This window comes from Eurypyga helias, unplaced genomic scaffold, assembly GCF_000690775.1.
Source record: "Eurypyga helias isolate BGI_N326 unplaced genomic scaffold, ASM69077v1 scaffold19493, whole genome shotgun sequence".
Lineage (NCBI taxonomy): Eukaryota > Metazoa > Chordata > Aves > Eurypygiformes > Eurypygidae > Eurypyga > Eurypyga helias.
This window is the reverse complement of record NW_010239571.1, coordinates 9490-35448: the sequence shown is the minus strand read 5'-3', so window position 1 is coordinate 35448 and position 25959 is coordinate 9490. Positions and strand designations below refer to the sequence as shown.

The 25959-nt window shown below is 38.8% G+C and overlaps 1 protein-coding gene across 1 annotated transcript in view; it reads right to left on the bottom strand.

The window, feature by feature from the left end:
* The window catches only part of ARHGAP42 (Rho GTPase activating protein 42), a gene marked incomplete at both ends in the record, with an annotated part of 47466 nt that overhangs the window by 17168 nt on the left and 4339 nt on the right, over positions 1-25959 (bottom strand). Inside the window, 8 exons of the mRNA XM_010148206.1 lie at positions 784-846; positions 2881-2920; positions 3880-3958; positions 7649-7758; positions 9931-10031; positions 14255-14384; positions 18281-18385; positions 25563-25673. Of these exons, the coding sequence (XP_010146508.1) occupies positions 784-846; positions 2881-2920; positions 3880-3958; positions 7649-7758; positions 9931-10031; positions 14255-14384; positions 18281-18385; positions 25563-25673 (739 nt within the window). The remainder of the gene's footprint in view (positions 1-783; positions 847-2880; positions 2921-3879; positions 3959-7648; positions 7759-9930; positions 10032-14254; positions 14385-18280; positions 18386-25562; positions 25674-25959) is intronic.

Sequence of the window (25959 nt, the reverse complement as noted above, 5' to 3'; positions counted from 1 at the left end):
TCTTTCCCCACAGCAAAGAAAATGCAGGCTCTGAGTCAGCCGTGATTCAAAAGCTACATAACACTGTTACCTGACAAATTGAATTAATGTTGAGGTCAATGTTTTACAGAGACCACAGAGCTTTCGGATTAGGAGAGAATTGCATACTGACAGTTCAGTGCATGGGCAGGAAAAGGTTACCTCTTTTTATGGAAGATGATACAGCCATACCTCTTCATTTGAAAGGGGATCGTTAAAAACTTGCTGTGAGTTGTACCACCTCATCAGTAGAGTGATTATTATTTTCTTTTTGTACATTTCCCACTACCAAAAATGAGTTTCTAAACATTTAAAAAATGGATTAACCATGTACAAAATGAGTGAATAAACTAATAGGAGTTATGCTCTGCAAAAAAGATGTTCCAGCAGAGAGTATTCATGCCACTTTTTGGTCTTCAGGTTTCACGCCAGAAACCAAAGTTGGGAGCTGAGGGTCCCTCCAGTTTTACCACGAGAAAGCACAATTTCATGCACACAGATTAAAGACTAAAGATGTGTGCAACTGTGTATTAAGCTGTCTAAACAGCATGAAATGAAAACTCACTTAAGTGATATGTTAAGAACTGTTGCTGGAAATTGTGGCAACAGTTCAGTGTAAAGCACACAGATAAAATGTGTGAAGTACAAACCAAATGATGGACACACTCCAAAGCCCAGCTGTAAAACATGCAGAAGTAATTACAGTATTGTTTGAGAAAAAATACTCATAATGATCTAGTACTTAATTTGTGATTTAGTACACACCTCTTGTTTCTACAGCATGAATGCACTTCCTCACGAAGTTGAAACCTGCTTCATTTAAGAACACTATAAAAAGAAGAAAAAAAGGTAATTCTTTTCTAATTTATCAATACAGAAAATCTCCATGTATGGCTATATTCACATATTAGTCTAACAGGACTGATACACATCTATCCATGACATCTGAGACTTACTCTGCAATGGTATTCTTGTAGATATATCCTTAGCACTCAAAATCCAACTGCCTAATCGTTAGTGTATCATTAGGAGCAGAATATTCTACTGTCTTTTGCAGACAACAGTAGCCCCTCTACACACACAGCTGCAAGCTTCTTGCTTTAATAAGAGATTATTGTACTCCCTTCCCTCTGCTCAGGAAAATGCTTTTATGAGTTCACGCCCTACATTATGAACAGAATATACTTGTTGGTTTTAATACAACAACATCCTTTGTTCCTTGCACATGCACATAACTGCTCATAAAATGGCAACATACAAAACCTATCTTTGTTGTTAACTTCAGTTAGTGAGCTTATTTCCAGTGAATGTATTTCTCTTAGTTTTTGCATCTTCAGTGCTCACTGCTCTAACTAGCTAAATAAAGAAGATCTTAAAGCAGCATATTTAAAAATTAGAATTAAATTAAAATTAACATAATTAATAACAATAATTAAAATTAATTAAAATAAAAACCAGATGTAGTGGTTTAAATTTTAGATTTCTAGAGTCTTGAATATAAGTCCTGTGAACATGTAAGTCCATATCTGACACATCTCTCTCTCTGAGATACGTACACACACATATATATTTAATATTACATTAACACCAATATGTAAAAATAATTTGTTAATAACATATATGTCTTAATACAGTGTTAACACAATTATGCACATAAATCTGATTGTATTTTAAAGTATACTAATTTTATTACTCAGTGTATGTGAAACAGGTGTGTATATACACCTAAAATCAAAAAGATGTGATGGGCTGAGGACAACTGTATGAAGTTCAACAAGGCCAAGTGCTGGGTCCTGCACTTGGGTCACAACAACCTCCTGCAAATCAAAAAGGTCTGGGGACAAGTGGTTGGAAAGCTGCCTGATAGAAAAGGGCCTGGGGGTGTTGGTTGACAGCAGTTGACAGAATGTGAACTGGCATGTGCCCAGGTGGCCAAGAAGGCCAATGGCATCCTGGCCTGCATCAGGAACAGTGTGGTCAGCAGGACTAGGACAGGGATTGTCACCTTGTAATGGGCCCTGGTGAGGCTGCACATCAAATACTGTGATGCGTTTTGGGCCCCTCACTACAAGAAAGACATGGAGGTGCTGGAGCGTGTCCAGAGAAGGGAACTGAGCTGGGGAAGGGTCTGGAGCACAAGTCCTGTGAGGAGCGGCTGAGGGAGCTGGGGGTGTTCAGCCTGGAGAAGAGGAGGCTCAAGGGAGACCTTATCGCGCTGTACAGCTACCTGAAGGGAGGGTGCAGAGAGGTGGGTGTTGGTCTCTTCTCCCAAGTGACAAGCGATCAGACAAGAAGAAGTGACCTCGAGTTACTCCAGGGAAGGTTTAGATTAGATATTAGGAAAAAATTCTTCACTGAAAGGGTTGTCAAATATTGGAACAGGCTGCCCAGGGGGGTGGTGTCACCATCCTTGGAGGTATTTAAAAGTCGTGTAGATGTGGCACCTAGGGACATGGCTTAGTGGTGTTAGGTTTGCAGTTGTTACTCGATGCTCTTGAAAGTCTCTTCCAACCTAAGTAATTCTATATAGGGATATTATTTCAACACACTGGCATGTATTTACATTTCGGTATACAGACTACTGATACAAACTTTTTACAGATTTGTTAAATATATTGTAGCTTTGGAGCCAATCATTTTTTATCCCAATTTCTGTTTGATAGTAATACAAAAGTTGAAGGCTTTCTCAGTTTACATTGCTTATGATGTGCTTTTGTGCAATTCAATCATGTAAACCAAAAAGATAGTTATTTCATAGCAATAGAAAGAAATTATAAAGCAATTATTCTTACAGACATTAGAAAACAAGACATTACATAGATCTAGCAATGTTTGGCAATTCTACAGAAATGAAGAGCTTACTTTCTTCCTTTTTGCTAATAATGGCTGGCAGTGTGTAGATCTGTAAAAAAATAGCAACAGGTCAATATTTGTGCTTTAAATTCTTTATCACCAGGTTTATTGGTAGCTCTTAAGCTAGCTGCAGCATGCTGTGTACTGGCTTGCCTTCCACCTTCTCTTGCCATTCAGCCCCACAGCACTCACCCAGTTTAACAGCCCTGTGCTAGGATCTGTGCAGGTGAAGAGGGCAACGATGCAGTGTTCTGGCTGTGTTCGCAGTTTTACACCACTGGCCAGTGGGATATGTCCCAGACACCTATTCAGATTCTTGAATATCGCCTTGAGATTCTAGATTGACTAGGGATTTAATAGCATTAAATTTATGGGCACCTAAAATGTGTTCAAGTCAGACTTGCAGACTCCAAATGGGTTAAATATCAAGACAGTTACTGATCTCATTTATGTACTGTTTCATTCAAGCAAGAAGTTTGAAAAAAACCTCATCTATCTCATAAAACCGATCATTTTTTTCCCCTTGGACACAGGCCTGTCATCACCAACATTCAGTGACTATTTTAAGAGCACATTAATGTTGGGAAGAAATCTCAGACAAGTCTGTGTCTTAGTAGCTTTCAATACAATCTTATGCTCTCTGCAGCGTCTTTCAAAATGGTGCTAATTGCTTACTCCTGCCCAAAAGATGGTTTGTCTTTACCAGTGCAGAAACTACCACTTCACAAATATTATCTGAACCATGAATCCTAATAGACAATGTGCTACCATATTACTTAAACATTAAATACCTATCGTAAAATAATATATAAAGGCTTAAATTCTCTAATACTTCTGCTTTTATACTTTGTACCTATCATCACTATGTACTTGCAATAGTGTCTCACAAAGAACAGAACTGTATTTGTCTGTACTGTAACAGACTGTGTCAAATGCACAGTAGTTTCTTCCCTTAGTATTTGTGCCACAAAGCTGTAAACAGAAAAGAAAATGAAAAAATAGCCTTACTGGTTCCTTTCCATCCATAGCTTCAAGCCAAAGTTTTCGGTTGGATTCTGAAAAAGCTTGCAGTGTGATGATTCCAGGTCTGTCAAACACACACACATATAATGAAGTTACGAATTTCCTTTCCTCAAACAATATCCAACGTCAGAATCCTAACACATATTGACATGAAGTGAATATATAAACGAGAGTCAAAGAAAGTTGTTGGCTTCTGACATAACACAGTAACTTTGAGCTAGATTTAAAAACAGGTCTGTGTTTTTAAAAGTTTGGTATGGCAACATGTAATTTTAGATGCCTAGTCCTAAGTGCTACATCCCTCTAAGTGGTATTAGCACCTCCACACTGCAAGATGAGCTATGCACCTGCAAAAGGGATCCCATACAACCCTGTTCAGTGGGGAGATGCTTAGGGTGGAAAACTTAAGGGCAAGATACATCAACTAAATTTGACTAAATATGCTATGCCTGAGCTGGTTATTTATGTTCCTTTCATAGGAAATGAAGAGAAGTAGGTTCTTTTAATCTAAAAGTCACCATATCCCAAAACAGACATCCAAAGTCAGTCAAAAGAAATGTGCCCTAAAATGGTTGCCTAAAGAGAGTGCTTTGAGGTAGTATTTAAAGTATGGAGATGTAAAGCAATTGAATTGGGTACTGTCATGGTGCAGGAATTTTTTATTTGACAGGATTCAAAGAACTAGTTCTTTCTGCTGGTTGTGCTCCAACCACTATGGCAGAAGTTTAATAAGTGGCATATCCTCTCTGTTGATGATGCTTTGACATTGCACAGAAAGAGAGTCATGTCAACCAGTGAAGGGATGAGGTAACCAATTTCTATCTTTGTTACTGGAATAATGACATGAACAGACATGTGAATACAAAGAATTAGTCTCCATTTGTGATCAGAGGCAAATGAGTTCTTGAAGAAATGCTCTGAAATCAATTCACTGATTTGCCAACACGGAATGCCCAGGAGGCAGCCCATTTTAAAAAGTCCTGCTCCCACACCAGTGTAGCATATCTCTGCTCAAAACTTTCAGCAGATTGTCCAAAACTTTTAATTTTTCACATGGTAGGTTCACAAATAAAGGACACTATAGTTTTTACTGCATATTAATCTTCCACCATATAAATAAATAACCAAAACCCCACCATCCTTTCCCACCTTCTCCAGAAGACCTACATTGTCACCCTTTATTTCAAAAGCATGCAAGAAAACAACTAGAGAATATAAAATATCAAAATGTGTGTTCACACACATATACCAGACCACTCAAGGAGGACCAAGTCCTGCCCTTACACGTAAAAGTGCCAAGCTGAGTATCTGGTTTGCTATCTACTATCACAAGTGTAAAAAGATACAGTCAATCCAGATCAAGATGTATAAATGTTTTTCTATTTTCTTACTCTTTCTTTCAGTTTTAATCTTCCATCTTGCTACCTACCTATAGGTTTTTACCTAGAAAGTTTTCTCTAAAACATTTTAAAAATAGAAACTTTTTTTTTATTTTTTTCAATTGTAACATTTTATTTTAAGCTTAGAGATACCTGCTTTAAATTCTGGTTTTCTGATTTAATCTGTTAGCCAAGTTTGCAGTCACTGCATACCATGTTTTAATACTCAAATACCTAACTATAATCCCCAAATACTAGTTTCTGCAAAATGAATAAATAAATAAAAACCCCAAAACAACTCCAATACGTTTTGAACTAATTTCCTCTCTAGTTACTGAAACAGTACTGCAATTCTATTCAAGGTGAAACACACCTTTTCATGTACCCTTTGTATATAGCCCTCTACAAATAAGATGGTGTAACCTCTATTATACTTTTTACAAGAAGGCCGAGCTGAATGTAGGTGTGAAAAACACCTACATAAATTTTACATTAATTATGTCAATTAGAAGGGCTCACAGTGTGTGTTCTCCACCAGTTGTTCATGAGGGTTTCCTTCAGTTAACATGGTTCTTTCAAAAAATGAAATGTACACATCAGTCTGCACAGTTTTGCAATGTTATAATAAAATAACATTTCATATAAAATTACATATAATAATGGAAGGAGAGAACTAGCTCTGTAGGATAAGTTGTTTGAAGACAGAAGTCACCCATAAAATCTTGCAACGAAATTTTGAAGACTGGTGTAGCTGCACATTTTTGAAAAGAGTGCTTTTGTGATGAAAAGTCATATCCTCATGTTACTAAGGAAACTTATCTTTTACTAATGTCAATTACTTTTCAAGTATTTCTGTATTTTGCATGTGATGTGCAACATTACACTCCAAGTACACAACACTAAGTTTTGAATCTAAAATCAGTCTTTTTGAATAGTTAGTATTCCAGTACTGTGTTTATATATATATGAACTCTCTCACATTCTCAGTAATTGCTGACATCAGTAACAGCCACTTCATCTTCTCTTTCTTAGGGGAAACCCAAGTTTTACCAACATGACATTCAGAAGAGATTAATTTAGCCCTTGTGTATGAACACCCACCAAATATATCTAGGTATCTCATTGTCTATTTTTCTCCTCTGCTGCCTTGTAAGAAAATTCACTATTTCCCTGCTGAATACCAAATAAATTGGAAAAGTGAAGTTGCTATCACCCCATGAAGGTTACATCCTTTCAATAGTGACCAAGTAACTTTGTACTCTACTACCCTTTCAATCTTCTGTTCAAGTCACTAAAATGCCTTTAACTTCTAGGCCATGTGCATTTGTAATCAACCAAAATGTCCCAAAGCAATAATAATATGCAAGAAGTGCCTATAACTGTCTGTGATGAGAACTTGAAGAACTGCAGATGGAACTAATTGTTCTGTTCAGTTTTGTTGAACTATGGCTGCTCTAGTAGAGTAAGGGAGAGAGAAGGGACAACACTCACTTGTGAACACCCTGCAGTGGTCCTGCCACAGATGCGTCTAATAAATGCAATTCTACTTAGAAAGAAACAGCTACCAATTTCAAACTCAACCTGTCAGTTCAAGCTTAAGAGCTTTCAAGAGACTAAATAGTCTCAACATTTGTTCATATCAAATTTCTGTTTCTGAAACCTGAACTCACTCAGAATTCTATTTTAGAAAAATAATGCATTATATTCGAAAGTAGCAAAGTAGCCTCTAAATTATCACGTAAATACAGCAGTTCTGAATGGAATTTAAAATGACAGCAAGAGTCATAAAATATTTCTTAAGTGAACGACTATGAAAGTTAGTCTATTTACCACACCCATAGCCCAACATATAAGGGAAAAATAAATTCAATATTTCTTTATATTCCCAAACTTGAAAAAAATACTTCTGCAAAGTAGCGTGTACATATACTTCAAATACAGAAATGCTGCTTTCATCTACCTTGTATAATATCCAGGAATAAATGAAAAAAAATAGTGTAGGAGTAATTTTCAAAAAAGTAAAATTATGTGCTGTCATACATTTCCAAAAGAAATAGAGATTGGTACAGAACATTCTTATTAGTAAGTCTTTATAAAAATACTTATGATCAATTATTAGAAAGACCACAGTCAGTTTAGCTACAGGTTCTGTAAGAATCCATCTTGCATCTGCGTGCAAACATGATGTAGTTAAGACAACACATATGCAATGTAGTGAGTTTTGTTAGAAAACCAGGTTTGAACAAATAAGTACTAAGTCTTGAAAGTATATTGAGAAATATGTGTTCCTATTACAGGAGTAATTATCATATATTGGTTGCAAGTGCTTCTACTTTTAATTATTTTCAATTTGTTAAGAATTAAAAAAATCAAACCTCTCAAATACTTCAATATCAAAACAGAAACGTTTGTCAATTGAATCTGTCTTTCTCCTGATGCAAGATTTTAGCTTGAATATTTCTGGTGAGCTTGTGACAAGGCCATTCTATAAAACAAACCAAAACAAAATTAGCACAGGCAGTATGCTGATATACGTTGGCTTCACGTCTTAAATCTAACTGTATGAACAGTCCAAAGAACATGCCTTAAGGTAGGGATTAAAATTATTTAGAAATATTTACAACAATTTCTCTGTTTATAAAGTAACAGTAACACTAGAGTTAAAAGCTTTCTGTCACATATTTGTTATTTAATCATTATATTTCAGCAAACACCCTAAATTCAAAGCTTAACAAACATCTGCATATATAACATGATTATGTGTTAGTGCTACAACAAATACCATATAATTTCATCAACTCTCACATGTACATAAAGAGATTTCTAAATAATAAATCTGATTAACTCCTAGTTCTGGCCACCATTGTTGTGAAGCCACTCTATAATGCTGGGAAGTCTGACGCAATCAGAGGAGTTTCTGAGGAATAGGAGAAAGGAAATGTCACTCTTGTCTTCAAGAAAATCAAGGACAAGGCTTTAGAATCATAGAATTATTTAGGTTGGAAAAGACCTTTAAGATCATCAAGTCCAACTGCCAAGTCCACCACTAAACCATGTCCCTTAGTGCCACATCTACCCATCTTTTAAATAGCCCCAGGGATGGTGACTCAACCACCTCCCTGGGCAGCCTGTTCCGGAGAAAAAATTTTTTTCTTAATATCCAATCTAACCCCCCCCTGCTGCAACTTGAGGCCATTTCCTCTTGTCCCATTGGGAACTGCAGGCCAGTCTGCATCACCTTCATCCAAGGGAAGGTGAAGAAGTGAATAATCCTGAAAAGTATTTCCAAACATATTAAGGACAGAAAAGTGAATGGAAATAGTTAGCATGGATTTAATGAAGGGGAAATCACGCAGGATCAACTTTATAGCCATCTACAGTGTGATGGATGGCTCAGTGGATGATGGAAAAACAATGATGGATGACTGAGTATTGTTTATCTCCAATTTAGCCAGGCTTTTGACACTAGATCCTACTACAGTAGGATGTTTCCTACTACATCCTCATAGGCAAACCGGTGAAGTACAGGGTAGATAAGTAGACGGTGATGTGGACTGTAAACTAGATGAACCGCCGAGCTCTCCGAAGTCCAGCTGCAGCCAGACACTAGTGGCATGCCCAAAGGGTCAATACTGGTGCCAGCATTGTTAAGCATGAGTAAGAATAAACCCAGGCACCACGACAGGTTAGGGCTGACAGGATGGAAAACAGCTTGGCAGAAAAGGACCTGAAGGTCCTGGTGGGCAGTAAGTTGACCATAAGCCAGCAATGTGCCCTTGCAGCAAAGGCCAACAGCCTCTTGACTGCATCAGGTAGCGGCACTGTCAGCAGGTCAAGAGAGATGATCCTTCCCTCTGCTTAGCCCTGGTGAAGTGCACGCAGGTCAAGAGAGATGATCCTTCCCCCTGCTTAGCCCTGGCGAAGCGCACCTGGAGTGCTGTGCCCAGTGCAAGAGAGACCGTGGTGTGCTGGGGCAAGACCAGCAAAGAGCTACCAAGGCTTAAGGTAGCTTAAGGCCTTGGAGCATCTGTCATGAGGAGAGGCTGAGAGAGCAGGGACTGTTCAGCCTGGAGAAGGGGGATCTTATCAGTGATTGATCTATAAATACCTGATGGGAAGGAATAAAGACAACCAAGTCGGACTTTTCTCAGCGGTTCTTAGTGAAAGGGCAAGAGGCAAAGGGAACAAACTGAAACACAGGTAAATCCATCAACTTAAAAAAAAGCTTTTTTATGGTAGTCAAACACTGAAATAGGTTGCCCACAGAGCTTGCAGTGTCTCTATCTCTGGAGATACCTAAAACCTCACAGGACACAGGTCAGTGACCTGCTCTGGTAAACCCTGCACTGATCATGGAAATGAAACTATGTATCTCCAGAGCTCCAAACTCACCCATTCTATGATTCTGTGCAAATGTGATTAATTTCCTATGTATTTGCAACCACCACATTAGAGAAGTTATTTAATATGTGGTTTATGTGTGTTTTCATATAAATATTGTTTAAATATTTATCTGCTATATAAGACATGCATTGCTTCATGTACCAAAACAGCCTTATGTTTTGTTCACCACATTTTTTCTAGAACAGTTCCTGAATGCTTAATATTAAAGATGACATAGACAGTTCATGTATGCGTTCATACATGTGTAACTCACCACTTTTCCACCAGATTTTGTTTCAGCTATACTCATTGTAAATGTTTTTGTTCCTTTATCGTAAGTGCAGTAGTGTTTTACCCATGTAAATCCAAGAGGTCCTAGATTAAAAAGAGACAGTATTAAAAATAAGTATTTTGGCATTTTATCCCTATTTTAGTTGGAGTTACGATGTGCAGAAAAACGAAACATAACAGTATCCACAGGCAGCATCAGAATCAAAAACTCCCCTCATTTTTTAATTTGAACATGTTGTTCAAGTATAGTTTTCAAATACTGCAGCTTGATGGGGTTGCCCAGCAAAGTTCAGGCAGACTGATTTTCTTAGGCAACTGGATGGCTAACAGCATTTTACTAGGGTGGATAGGCAGGACACAGGCAAGATCCTAAGGACTTTTCTGCCTAGGGAATTTAGTTGAAGACTTTTATCAACCCAAGTGAAGCACCAGGATTCAGTATTACAACCCTTCTCTGAGGGAAATCCTGAAGTCTGGTATTAGACCCAGAAAATTGGACAAAGTCAAGAAGTCTGAGTGCTTTTCCCTGAACTTTCAGAGTTCTTGTCAAAGGTAACAAATGGTTTTGGTAGCATCATAGGAACTCCACTCTTCCGTTACCTTAAGGGTGTAGGTAGAGTGACACTGGCTCAGAGACAGATCTAGTCTTATGCAGTTAACACTGGAGAGTGATTTCAATAAGGAAGAAGAAAGGAAGGAAAGGCACAGTGGACTACACAGCAACGGTGGTTTAGAGATGAGGGGTAAAGTGCTGGATGGCAGAGGTGGCACTTTCAGCAAGAACATTGGTCTTTTATGCCTTGGAAGGTGTCCTGCTGGGGAAGAAGTGCCTGTAGCTCACAACTGACAGTGTCCACAAACTGACAACTGCACACACGCACAAGACCAAAGTATAATGTACTTCAGGATTTACCAGTCTTTGTTTAGATAGCAATACATGAGATCTGCAGTGATCCCCAAGTAAGTGGATGTATGCCTTAGTCTAGAGAGGTCACACCACACCACTTAATCCTACCGCAAAGTGTAGGATTTCTGATGCAGAAGATGTTTTCGCTCCTGGATTACCCACAGCTTTGGTCAGGCACTGCTGGGAAACTTTATTCATTAATCTAAACACGAAACCCTTTTGAGCTTAAGCTCAATGGCATTTTAAACTTCGGTCGCTAACCTAGCTGAGATACAGGTATTCATAATGTGTTCTTTGCTCTGAGGACACAGAGTAAGTCCTCCTACCATTTCCATAATTCTCTCCACATCTTAAAGTACAACAAAGATCTCCCACAGTTTTCTGGAGAAAAAAAAAATGTTTACTGTAGCACAGATAAGCTCCCCAGACTCTTACAGATACGTCTGGAGGGGTGGTGCACTGCAGAGGATGGGACGATTCAGGGTTTTGCAGTATGACTGCTCCTCCTTGGGCCAGAACATTATGGCTATACCAGAACTGGTTAGTGAACAGTGCTGGCAGCATTCATGGTCACTGGGTAACACCTACTCAATAGGTAACTTGGACAAAGCTGCTTGATTTTTGAGGATAGGAAATTTAGCATAGAGGGTGGGATGTTCTGTGCAAGCTGGTCTCTGTAGCAGAGTACTGTCCCATTTATTTTACTAGCACTGACACAACTTCTGGGTACTCAGTTGCAGAGACCAAACACAATGGCTGTTTGTGAAGAGGTACCAAGAAGGAAAAGTGTTTCTTTCCTCTTGGATAGCATTATGCTTCTGAGCCTGGCATTCAAACATGGCCCCTCTCTGCAGAGCCATCACAGATGTAGGCGCCAAAGCAAAATACATATATATACCTCAATATTGCAACTACTGTGTAAAGTCAGAATAGGAAAGGACTAGATACTTTCAACCCACATGTGATTTTCCAATTCACTTCAATGGGAGTTACTCATAGTGAAAAATATGAAACTGAATTTTGTATATATTATATATAGCGAGTATATGTGGACTTTTTAATTCTTTTTAAAAAATGAAAGAGCTCTGAGTTTAAAAAAAAAAGTATTTAAAGGGTTTTGTGTTTGCTTTTTTAAGAAATGTAAACAGTTAAATAAAAATGGACGGTGGTAAAACCAAGCCTAGTAGTTTTGCTACAGACACAATGGCTTTGCCTTCCAAACGTAGCCATCCACAAAGGTCGTGGATATACTTGACTGATACAGTCTCTCCCAGGTGGGATGTCTGGCAAGCTACAAACCGAGATGTGGAAATTTACACGTTCTGTTACGCTGATTCGGAAAAAGTTTTCACATTTCCCCGTGTTTCGCAGGGAAGTACTGTCATGAATTGACAAGGCAACTGGATACCCAGCTTCACAAGTTAGCTGTTCTGTTCCTATGCTGCCACTTATTTTCCCTAAGCAAAACAAAACCTATAATAATGCTAAATCAATTTTTCCTCTGATGGCATTTCATTAATTCTTTCAGCATATATAAGAATGAGCAGTTTCAAAGCAGTTTCAGACAAGATTAGAAGTCACCTGTTTTTCATTAAAAATTGTAGCCAAAAAACTACATTGCAACTTTAAGGCTGTTTCTCACAACTGTCCATCTGAATAAAAACACTTTACAGCCTACTTCCATTTTTTCAAAAAAAACGTATTTACCACCATGCATATCACTAATAAATATATACAGGATTCAGTTTTACTCTCAAGAATAGCAAGTATTTAACCCAGTTGACCCAAATTTGACATGAGCCTATGAGATGATGGTTTGCAGGAAAGTAAACCTGCACAACAAGGAAACACACAACTAGTACCTTCCTCCCGACACAGAGACTACAGACGCTGTTACTCTTACTCCAGAATAAACTAATGAAGAAATTTCTTTTCAGGAAGAGGATGTCAAGTTGACCTCTCACTATTTAATAAAGCACAGCATGTGCCCAGTGCTTCACTGTTTTTCTCCCTCCCCCATTAGCAGGGCTCAGTGTAATTTCCACTTAACACAGGGTTTTTTATCATTATTACTCAATTAAAACATAGAGGGTCTTCTTAAAACTTTTAGTGCTACTGAGGGTAAAAGTGGCTGAGGTAAACTGTGATAAGCATTGAGGTTTCCTTCTTTTGGCTCACATATGGAATAAAGATTAATTTCATGATGTTACTTGTAAAATCAATTATCTGTAACTCCATGCAGCCTCTTGAGTTATCATCTACTAGGGGAGCAGTGAAGAATAGATCCTCAAAACTGAGGTCGACTGGTGTCAAGTCTGACACCAGCCTATATGCAGGTGCCTTCTATTTATTTTTAGATTGGGAAATCAGGTGCAGAGTTGTCTAATAATTTTTGCATGAATGTCAAAAACCTGCACAAGCACATGCAAACTATCTCAAAACATTATATATTGCTATATAATTCTCCAGTGTCAGGCTGATTTCACAGCAAACAGAAAAATGCATAAATAAACATATAAACTTGGTAATCCATGCAATGAAAACTATTTTACTGAGGGTTTTGCATGATGCTGCCTAACACAGCTAGGTTGGCTTGTTAGTGTAAAACAGTGGCAGCAGATACTTGAGGTGACGTACAGTTTTGAATTACCTCATTTGACTTTTCACATATTTCCTGGTTCTGTTTGCATTCATAACATGAAATATTGCTAGGCTCTTCCAAGTATTTTCAGACATTTATGACAACTTTATTTTTATTCCTTCATTTAGTTCATCACCTCATTCTTCTGTCCCATGAAGTGAATAAAACATAGGATATTTTGATATTTTGAGGCTGACAGATTGTATTTAAATGACTTTTCTTCTTCTTACACTCCTGTTTTCTGTTATGTGCATGTCCTTCTCTTAAAGTGGCTGGGTCAGTGGAGATCCCTGGTAGAGGGTAGAAGTTGCTCCTGCAGAGCAAACTATGGGCCCTGTTCATGAAGTGAAAGTACAGGAGACAGCCAGGTTTGGCAGTGAAAGCCAAAGCAGAGTGCTGGCAGCTTGCAGCTTCTGCAGCGAGGCACAGGGTGGTCAGCCAGAGCAGAGCTTGTTACCAGTCAGTCAGCCACTGGAGTGGCCAGCAGCAGGGACCTACCCACAAGGGGCTCAGAGCTGAGCTGCTTACAACTGTTTTGATCACCATTCCATCCGACTGCAGCTACTCTGAGTTTCCTTTGAAAAGCGAAACAATTTTCTTTGGTACTTCTCAATCATTTGGAAAGCATCTACAGCAGAAGTCTGCAAACATTCAAACACAGAGCTGTTGTGTTGTCTTGCTAACTAAACTGTTTTCTCATCCTTGTGTTTGTTGCTGTGCCTTTCAGATAAAATTTAAAGGTATAACTGTTTTACTCACGTTTCTCCTGCACATAGAGATAGCCCTCCATTGTCCACTGACTTGGTGGTCTATAATCCTGGTTGGCTGATTTCATTCTCTGCATAAGTCTCTCCACTTCCTGCCTAGTGCTTTCAAAGTTATTCCGGGTCTAATATCCAAAAAGAGAAAGAAACAAAAAAACCTCCACATTATCCCATGCAAATACGAAAAAACAATGGAGAACTAATTACTAATAATGCCAAGGAGACCAAATCAAAGACCAACAGATGCACTTGCCAAAAACATAACAAGACAAAAAAAGGCAATAAAGAGTAATACTCTTCATTGCTCTAGAAGTGTAGGAATAACACAGTAATAAAAAATTCAACTTAAGCACACAAATGTGAAGAAAACATAGGTGAGAATAGTAACGTTCCTCTTTCTGCAGGTCACTAACCTCAGAAAGGAAGTAGTTTCATATCGTCAGGTATGCTTACACAGTATTTTGCAGAGAGATGCAGGCTTTCCCTCAGTGTACTCTAGGATGCACAGACAGAAGCCAGACTAAGCTAGAAGCTGCTGATAGCATAACCCCAAACCTGAAGTAGTAAGTCCCACTGAACCACATGAAGTACAGTGCAGAAAACATGAGTTTGGGTTAATGCCAGGCTAATGTCTCCAGGCGGCTGCGGTGTCTCCACACACAGAAAAAACAAATGTACTGTGTATCCTTATCTGCAGTAACACCACAGGTGCTGATACCCAGAACAGTCAGGTTACTGGCACTGTCATGGACATTTTTTGTTAGGACTATGCAAACATGACAGTTAAGTGTAAGATAGATATGCTAGGTAAGAAACAGGTCCCAAGTGGCAAGACAGTGCCAAAACCATGTACGGACTATGTCTGTCCTAAATTTCTGTGTGTAACCACGCATCTGGCCAAGCAAATAATTAGGTACAAAGGTGGGTTATTCATACTTGCTAATATGCATGTAAATGGACATGTTTTCCTACTGAATTCAGTGCGTCCAGGGTTTCCCACCACACACCTAGCATGGTATAGTAGAGGAGAATTACGAGAAGCCAGAGCTTTGATGGGTTGCAACTAATAGATATTGAACACCGTTTCTAGAAAAGAAAAAAGATTTTCATAATGTTTCTGCAAAGTCATCTTAAGGACTCTAATCCTGACTAGTCAGAAAGATACTCTCAGGACTTTACACACTGATGAGTACTTTCCCTTTTTTGTGGGCCGTTCATGGAGTTACAGAATCATGTAATAATACACATGGTAAATTATCTTCTATAAGACACATTATTATTAGAAAGGGAAGTAAAATTTTTCTCTGAAGTATTCAGATGTTATTCTTAGGGTGAAGTATTGGTTCAGACCAAACTTAACAGAGGTCATTTTGAAACCTTCATGAGGGACGTGTCTCTGAAGGGAGGAATGTCCCCATTTTGAGAGCTTATCTCTGTCTATTGTCCTTAATTACTACTTTTAAAATGCCAGGATTTTTAATCAAATTAAAGAAAACAAAGCCAAATGGATATACAAAGTATGCCACTGGCCAGCTGAAACAGTGGAAGTGACAACAGGTCATGCTAGGACATGGTGACCTGTTAAGAGCTGTTAGTCTGCCACTACTCTGCTGCTCCTAAGGCTGTTACTGTTACTGCTCCTGCTCTCATCTGCAGGACAATTTTAAGAAGAGAAGCTATTAGGAAGAGAAACTAAATCTAGTTCAGAATAACTATTCTCCAGGACCTTAACAAACAATGCAGTGGAGAGGAGTGAGTACTTCTGACAGATACAACAGACAGGCTGAAAACAATTTTCCCTGAACACTGTGCTCAGCTTGTCTTTCCTACACCTTCCACTTCAGTCTGAAATTAGGTGATGCTCTAAGTGACAGGTCAGTAGATAGGACAGCTGGCCAAAGGAAGCTGTGGATCTAGATCTGGAGCCAGAATTCAAACTGCTGTGTAACGGCAGTGAATGACTGTACTGTATCCCGCTGCATCTTCATGTATATGTTTCTCTGATGTATAAATATAGTAAAAAACCCTTTCATAATGCATTGTTCCTCCTGCTTAACTTTACATCTCCCTCTACATCTGTAGTCTATTTACAAGTTCAAGTTTTACTCATAATACCTAAGAAGAGATTGAGTTTAACTATTCCTTAATAAACACTGAAATTGAAAAAAATCCTTTAATAATTCTGTTTCTGTTGATATAAGCACAGAAGATACTAACATATTCTGACTTAGAATGCCTGTTTTGGTCTGTGCTGTGGGCTCACACTCCTCTCAGAACTGGCCATATTAAAGTAAATAAATCTCTCGACTGAAGCACAGTTTTCACCCTTTCACTGAAAACTGTGCTGTGCAGCAACACTGACCCCTTGTGCCTTTATCTGAAAGAGTCTTGGTAGCAAACCAAAAGTAACAAATACAGAATTTGAAAGGGCAAGGAGCTGAGATGCTCTACAGACAACATGACATTCGCATTTCGATCCAAAAGGAAAAGGTTAATCATCCAGGATGTTTTGCCCTATTTCCCCAAGTTGCATTTCAGACAGGACCTATACCTATATTTGAACAACAGGCATAAAAGGGGAAGGAAATACGGAGGTGTGCTGCACATGTTTAACTGCAGCAAAACCCGGGAGAGTGCAATACTCCTAAGGATGCAGATATACATTAACAGTGCTAAGGCAATGCCATCTTACAACTGTAAGCCAACATATGACTCTAATAACAAGATGCTACAAGGAAAACGTCAAGTGTTTTATTTTTCCAGTAACCCACAGGGAATAGCAGTTGAGCAGGGTAAGGTGCTGTTGTATTCTCTGACCTGTTTCATACTCCCTAAGGTCAGTAGCCAAGGCACTATCCACAAAAGCCAATGTCAGATCTTCTAAACTGTTGTAGTTCCTTTGATTCTAGTGAAGCTACAAAAATTTCTGTTGAGAGACTTTTCTTGAAAGAATGAAATGAAATGAAAAAAAAATGGAGTCATCCCCAAAATACAGCATTTGGAGTGAATGAATGAATGATAGAATTCCTCCCCTTTCTTTTTTTTAAATTTGGTCTCTACTTTGAAGTTACTTGTCATGAAAAACGTAGGGCTGGCCCAATATGAACTTAATGCCTTAAAAGCAAGTGATAGTGATTCTAATACAAATCAGGTGTAAAGATGTCTTTTACCAACTTACTTGTATGTCCTTGGAAGCATTAATATCCGAGTTACCCAGTGGAATAAATACAAACTTTTCTACAACAGTTACGATGAGTGGAAAATATGTTGATTAAATACTTTTTGTTATTTCTGAAAACTATGGAATTTTTGGGCACAGTTAATCTTGTATGGCTCTTACTACCAAATTTGGACCAACCTGCCAAATATCCATCTGCTCAGTTGAGAGTAACTCTCTACACAAATTACAGATCCTGTCTTCTGTTGGAATGTAAAGCTTGTGAGAGCTGCTCACCATGGAGGAAGGCCCTGCCAGTTGTCTGCTGTGGACAAAATAAATTAAGGGAGCAGCCATATTCAGCATGTTCAAGAGAATGTTCATGGCTTCCCATGTGGGAACCTGGCAGACAGCAGGACAAGTTTTTTTGTGGCAATCTGTGATCTTAAAGAAATAAACTGCATCATTCTATAGCAGCTGGAGCATTTTTGGGACATCCACTTACCACAGAAGAAAGGCCCCACTCTCAAGAAAGCATTTACACATGTTTAAACATATCTGGACTACTGTGTTTCCTAATCAAAACTTGGCTGCTGTCCTGCTTTTCTGGTTCTTGATCCCAAAATTTTCACCTGGAAATCGCAAAATGACTATCCAAAGACTAATTTTCCAAAGTTATTTGTTGACAGAAATCTTCATTAAATTAACTTCCCAAAAATAACTTTTGCCTATTCATATATTAGTTTGATTTCAGCTTCCTAAATTACTGCAAGATTTAGAGTCCCAATAAAGTGCTATGGGTCTACTTTAATATCCTGAAATTAAATTAGCAAACAAAATGGTGTAAATAAAAATCATCCTTACATTCTGCAAATTGAACTGCAGCTGCTGCTTGTATGGTGCAAACTCCTGAGCCAGTTCATATCCTTCATGGTAAAATGTAAATAATCCTTGAAGAAAGGCCAAGAGCTGAAAAGGTAAAATCGAGAAGCATTACATATTTTTAACACGCACTCTTAATGCTATATAAAAAAAACAGAACACACACTAACTTGTAAGGAGTGGGTATTGCCTGCGATAGTGACAAAATAATTCTTAGCAACTGCTACACACTCCTTCTGTTCAGGTGGGTATCAGAAATAAAACCTAAGAACAGTTGATTTTCCATTAGTATTCAGCAGCAAAACATGGCAAACCAGCAGCAAAACACATTCTGTCTTAGCTCCTGCAACACCCTAAGCTTTCATGATTGACAACAGCAAAGCTTTGGTCAGCAAGGAATCCATGGTCAGACCTTAAGGAAGAGGGGTGTGAAACAGGCTTTTGAGTCATGAAGTGGTTGTTTCCATTTAATTCACTATCCTAGTCATTTTGTCCAGTATTTCAGCTGGAGCCTTTGAGGGCGTGCACTTTCCGAGTTCAGACTTTCAGAGTTCAATGGTTTTTTTCTTCAAAATATTTTTTCACATTCTTCACAGTAATTGCTTGGGCTGTGACCTATTTTCCACAAATGAGACTCTTGAAAGTATATTTTGGACAGCTTAATACAGCACAAGCAATCCAGACTCTTTAGTCCTGCTCTGAACAAAACACAAACTCTCTGTAGTATGTCTGTGGCTGACTCCAACAGAACAGCTGAAGCCTGTATGTATCTGGCTGAAAATTCCTTTTTAATTTTGCTGTAAAATAATGTTTAAGTAGTTAAAAGTGCAACTAGATTTTCTGAATGCTTATTTTAGCTGTTAAATTAATAAATTCCTACCACCTATTAGTTTTAAAAGCCTTCTAACTTACTCTGTTCTAAATTTAAAAATGTTTTGACATTGCTGAAGTATTCTTACTTGCTATTAAATAACAAGTATTAAATTTTTTATTATGGACTGGGTTTCTTTGTACGTAATTTACATTACATAAAACCAAGTAAAGAAAACAAACAAAAAAAGGAGATATTACCTTGGATGTACAATAACAAAAGCTGTGCCAAGAGGACAGATTTATCTTGGTATGTTACAGCCATGGAAAAACTGATCACCTAAGCTAAGTAACTGGCTGCACAGGCTGCCTCCCAACGCAGTCAAAAAACACAGGTATTCAAGAGCATAATGCTGTTGCCTTTTTCAGACTTCCCTTTCAGGATGGGATGAATGATCCAATGGAAATATTTATCCCTTTCCATCGACTATTGAAGTAGCTGAGACACAGGCAACAAAAATGTCATATTTTATGCACTTTTCTTTGTGTTACCAGTACCACAGATTATTGTAAGTGCAACAGCTTAAAAATGTAGCTTTTACTGTGTCTGTATTTTCCATAAATTTACACTCAGCCCTGCTGGAAGAAAGGTAGTTAAATTGTTCTGCCTCCCTCTTTCCTATTGCTCACTATGAGATTGCTGTACTAAGGTAACACATATATTTCAGGGGAATAGCTAAAATAATATTTTGCAATTTTAGAGTCCCATCCATTCCAGCATCGCAAGACATTCCACACCCTATAACATGCAAAATTCCACACGTTAGAGGAGCTGACATGATGACTAGCTGCTAGCATACTGAAGTCTCTCTGCTGCCCTTTGCTCCTCCCATTCCCCATTCAGCGTTGTCCCGCATCCCTCACATCCTTGTGCCAGCTCGGGCACATCCATCCCTTCAGTGAGCAGCTCTACCTTGGGAAGCCTGCTGTTCTGCTGCCCTGGTGAGTTAATAGGTTCCAGGTTAATGACCATCAGTGCCGTCACAAACAGAAGCATGAAGGCATGGCTGGGAGGACTTCCCCCTTGGTTTTTACTGGCACTGCAGGATCAGAGGAAACCCCAGCCTCAGGCAGTGGTGGTAAAAGTCTGCCCAATAAGTCAGTCACGGAACCTGAAGAACTGACAAGATCCTTGGGCACAAAAGCCACTTTTTTGAGGGCCTCTCCAATGAGTGTGAATTCCTGAACCGCCTCCCACCACCCACCCAAGGATGAAAACAAAGCAGTCAAGGGAAGGGCTCCACAGCTTGTGGGAATTGTCTCAGCTTTCCGTAATCCTCTGAAATCATTCTCCCAGCTAAATCCCTGGCCCTGGAAGCCTCTAGCCGGTTATTCAGGTGGTTCTGAGGAAGGTCCAAATACACCAATTTACCTTTAAATTTCCAATTATGTAAACAGATAGAAAGAGTTCTATAATTTTAAGGTTTATAACATAATTCTAGAAAGAATTATGTAACAGAAGGAAAAGAATCACAGAATCATAGACTGGTTGGGTTGGAAGGGGGACCTTAAAGATCATCTAGTTCCAACCCTCCTGCCATGGGCACAACCACCCTCCACTAGAAAGACAACTAATCTTCTCTTTTCATGAATAAAGTATAAAATAAGCAAGTAAATTTTAACCAAGGCTCTGCTCCAGCTCAAGGTGTGCAAAGTCGCTGCCCACACTCTAGATGCAGTTATTCATCCGAATCCTCAACTACAGCTCCTTTAGATACAGCAGCATTATCTACTCCTGTGCTTACTCTGACTTGTTTCACTCAAAAGGACGTGGGTTAACTTAACCTGTAAGTAGGAGCCTGCTGCTAAACCCACCCCTTGCAGCTAAAGAAGCACTGCAGGAGCAATATGAGCGCTCAGCAGAACTGCAGCCAGAGCAGAATGCCAGAGCACACCAAAACTACAGTAAAGGAAATAATGGAAGAAAGTTTGTCAGCTTATGACTGAACTTTAAATATCTTTAAAGAGCATTTGTGGAGAATGTACTATAAGCCATCTAAATTTTAGCTTCAATACTTTAAAAAAACAATTTTCCACCATACAAAATGCTTTTGCAGGGTGCATGGAGAAATATGTAACACAAGATGGCAGCAAAGCTGAACTTATCAACAAGCACAAAAATAGCAGAAAAAAACCCTAAGAACAATATGAATGCATTTTTGTTAAATCACTGCTGAGGTATCCTGGCAGTTGTGCACAGCAAAGGATCTGGCCTTCAGGTTCTCCTGGTCAAATACTCTCTGAGCACTTAGAAAAAACAGGAATAAAAGTAAAAATATACTCATTTTGTGCAAGTCCTAGAGCAGTTTATACAAGTTCTTTGTTGAAACAGCTGACACTGAGGATGGGTTTGCTTCTGTGTACGTGTCACTAGTGGTGGTAGAGAAGAGGGTTCAGGAAACACCCAGTACCCATGGGGCCTGTGCTGTTAAGGAATCTTCATAACCACTTCCATCAGGACAGGTACAGCTGTAGCATGGCATGGAGGAGGTCTGACAGCCAAGGACTTTTGCCCTAGGCTTATGCTCACAGTGGGGTTTTCTTGTGGTTGGTGTTGCAAGTGGCACTGCTGCTAAAGGCAGGCTCATAATTTATATTAAATAAGAGAAGTAAAAAGCCATTTTTCATTTTAAAAAATATTTTCAGAATGTACTTTGGGGTGGTCTTCACATGTAGAGAAGTGATTCGTTTCATCAAAGACCATGCACAATGCCTGATGTGTTCACATCTACAATTTTTCATTCCAGCAAGTGCCTTACAGTTACCTCAGTCTGAGCACCTAATCAGTCACATCAACGAAAGGCAAGGTCTGAACGCCGTAATACAATGCTACTTGCTACCCCAGCGCCGCGAGGATTTCAACACAGAACCTGAAACAAAATCCAACTACTCCTTGAGACTTTATTTATTTTTATGTAGAGTTGGTGACCCCAAGACTGCTTGGTCATTTCATTCTCACAGGAAGAAGACTGTACTTAGGTTTCGGAGAGGGGAGGAATTTAACCTTTGGCCTGCAGCACATCAGCCAGAAGTCCCTGTCTCCCTGATTTCATTTTATTTATAAGTAGATAGCACCAGAAGGTACTTATCCATCAGATTAAAGTGAGCGTAGTTAATAACGAAGAAAATCCAAGGAAGAGGAAATTGAGTTTAATGTCCACAGTGAAGTCTCATGGAACTGCACACAATTACAGGCAGGCTTTGTTGGTTGGGTTTTATTTTGTGTTTGTTTTTTTTTTCCCCCCCCTTTAAAGAAAGACTTCTGGGATTTCAGGACATTTAACAGACCACCCCCACATTTCAAATAGCTTACTGCTTATGAGCCCTGTGCCCTGACTCCTACAGGCCAAGGAAGTCCTGGCATTTCTGAGGGACAAAGTGGAGCTCTGCGAAGGAGTTTATATTTCTCCTAACAACTGTAACATCCTCAGAAAGCTGCTTCGGTTTGGTCTATCTTCTCCAGGCCCACAAGGCAAAGCTAGGGGCAGACATAATTGTCACTTACTTTGTTTTGTTGTTTAACTCGCTATAAAGTAAATTTTAACACTAATTTGTCCTTGAGAAGAAGTTTAAATTCATCATCTGTATGAAAAGCTTTGGAGGTTTTTTCCTCTTGGAAAAAAATCAAGATCTAGGAGGATCACAAATAGGCAGCTGTCAGTTACTCACTCTCTAGCAACTCCCTGAGACAAGACGGAGAGAACAACAGAGAAATCCAGGGCCTGAGGAGCAGCTGCAAAAGTCTAAATATTATAATCCTCTATTCAGAGTATGAGTCATTAATATTTTGTACCTTAAAATCTCTCCCCACTCTCCTCCAGGAAGGAACATATTTCACTCTTACCAACTTCTACTGTCCCAGGTACAAGCCACCTGGCAATTTTTGCTAGGCCGCTTCTGCCACGCTGGTTCCCAGACCATCCTTATCTTTCGGCTTGGACAAACTGAAGTTCTTGGAAGGAGCTCCAGCAGATCATTTGCTTTTCAAGTTCTATTCCCATGTCATGAACTTATCCTTCTTCCATATAGGCATCACAATTCCATCCTTCACTGCATTACCTTTCTTATATTTTGTCAAACTCTCCTTCCAAAAGTCTTAGTAACATGTCAGACTGAGAATTATATGGAGACATGACACTGAGCTGATAAATCAGAGACACAAGCAGCACACGCAGTAGAAGACCCCACAATTAGTAGAGTTTCTGAGAAGAAATGTCTATATAGACATACCACCAGGCATCTTTTAGCATCTGAACATTCATACAGCATCCAGAGGAAAAGGAATATGGCAATCCTTTTGATATGTGATTTTAAAGTGTTAGCCTTTGTCCTAACCTACTTGCTGCTAGGAGCAACATCGCTTACATAAACTATACATTTTTAGAAAACCTACACTGAAGACTCCCCCTCCCCGCCTCCCTTTGTCACAAGGTATTGTTGATGTGTATTATAATTTACATGGCATACTTTGCCTTATGGGTTTTAGTAAATGCTTTTATTCCAGCATGTTTTATGTAACAGACTAGAAACAAAAAAGTAAGAATTTTGAAGGATCAAAATCTTGCAACTGATGTTATAATTTAAGCTCAATTTATATTCAGATTGATTACTAAAAACTCATGCCTGGAGCCAGAAGACACTGCCTGCAAGGGTGACCATTACCCTGTCACTAGGGTGTTTTCCACATCTATTTGCAACAAACAGCATATGCAGCCAAATTTCCACATCTATTTGCAACAAACAGCATATGCAGCCAAAATGCCTACTGATCTGTCACGGGATGGCAACCGGTCCACTCAGAATTAAATTTTACCTACTGGATGTGTACACCTGATGACAAAAATACCCAGGAGTCCACAAGACTGAGTTTAGCAGTAGCCTCCCCTGCTTGCTTGTTCAGTATCAGCATTGATGAATTAATAAATCGTTCTTTCATTTTGGTAATTTATAGCTGCTGCTGTGATGGCTGACATAATGTGGGGACAGCTCCTGGTCAAAAGAATAAAGCTCAGTATCTCCAGCTAAGATACATAAAATCAAATTTATTCTTACTCTCTGTCTAGCACATAGGATGAAAGACGCCTCATTTCAATGATATACAAGTACACAATAATATTTCCCAATGTACAAAGTCTTCTCAATACAGGACATTTCTATTACTTTAAAGGAGCATAAAGTCTCCTATACAGGGTCAGAGCTAGGTCAAGATTGCTAGATTTTTCCAGGATGTGAGAGTTTTGCAGAAGTAGACAGAGAGAGACACTCTCGATTAATCTGTGACAGGTAGAAAAATGTTCTTATTTAGGAATCCGAGCGAAGTTTTAGTCTCTAAGATTTGGCAGCTGTATGCCATGAAGATAGGATTTCTTTAAGTACTGCTTGCTGAATCCAGGTTCATTAGTTTGCATCAATGTCAAACACTCACTATACAACACATTCTCATCTCATGGAAAGGAGGCACCTGAGAAGCTTTTCATAGTGACACTGGGTGTTAGAGATGTAATTCAACCTGTTTCACAGTCCAGAGTGCTGCTTCGGTTAGTTAGACAGAAGCTGGAAGATGGTGTGGAGAGACAGAAAAAGTTATACTTGTCATGTTCCTCTTTCTCAAGTGATGCTCTGCTCTGCTTCATATGCTTAATGGGAAGGGACAGATGACGTTGGGAGTTCTCTGTCAAGCACTACAGGTACTAACGAAACAAGGCAATTGGCAAGTTAGTCCTGTACGACATGAACAGTAGCAATACTACTAGAGTGCCACAGAAATATGCTAGCACATCATATTGAAGCAGCTTTGGGTACTGACTGACCCAGAAGATAGTTAGGCATGGGGGGTGGCAACAGAGTAATTGATAAAATCACAGTCCTAAATATAGACTCTGAAACACAACCTTATCTTCCTCTTTTATGGTGTGTCAACATATACTTCATGTGCAAGGTAAACTAAAGACAAGTGACTGCACCACCAAAAAAATAAACTTACCTATCCTACGGAAAAACTGATTTCATTTTATTCCATGTATAACTCAGAAAAACGTATGTGTACACTGCCTACATGGAATATTTAAATCCAAAAACTGGCTCAAAATTTCAGCCATGAAACCGTGATATTAGGAAACACCCACCATATGTTGTACAGACACAACATTACATGTTGTCCCATTAAAACATTATGCACACGCCAAGTCATCAGACATTTCACTTCACAGTAGATATGATGCTCCTACACAAACCTTTAATAAATATGGAAAGTGCTCAGGCCGAGATCTTAGTGTCTGTCCACATACAAACAAGCTGTGACCACAATTTTTAAAAGGGAGCAAAAAAGATATTTCAAATTTAATTTTCAGCTTTAAATGCTTGCATTATAAAGAAAATAAAACATAAAACTTACAGGTTCAACAAATTCAAATTTCTTTTTCTCTTGTACTTCTTGAATTTTAAAAACATATTCTAATGATGCTTCATAAAAGTTTTGATGTTCTCTGTCAATCTGTGTATCTGCCTAAAAGACAAAATCAGTGTAGACAAGATTAATTTAATCTCATGATTGCTTTAAAAACAATTTTGTCATTAACAAACAGATCTTCCATAAGATTACTTTACAAGCTTCATGGGTTTCAGTTTTCTTTCTGAAAATTAAAATACCTACTTAAAATAGATAAACACAAGTTTAAGAAGCTAACACTACACATTTTAGCCTCATGCCTTTTCCCCAGGCCTTCTTGATTTCTAATTTCTTTTTGCACTTTTAATAGTCTAGTTTTTAGGAGAGCCTGGAGGTGGGGGGG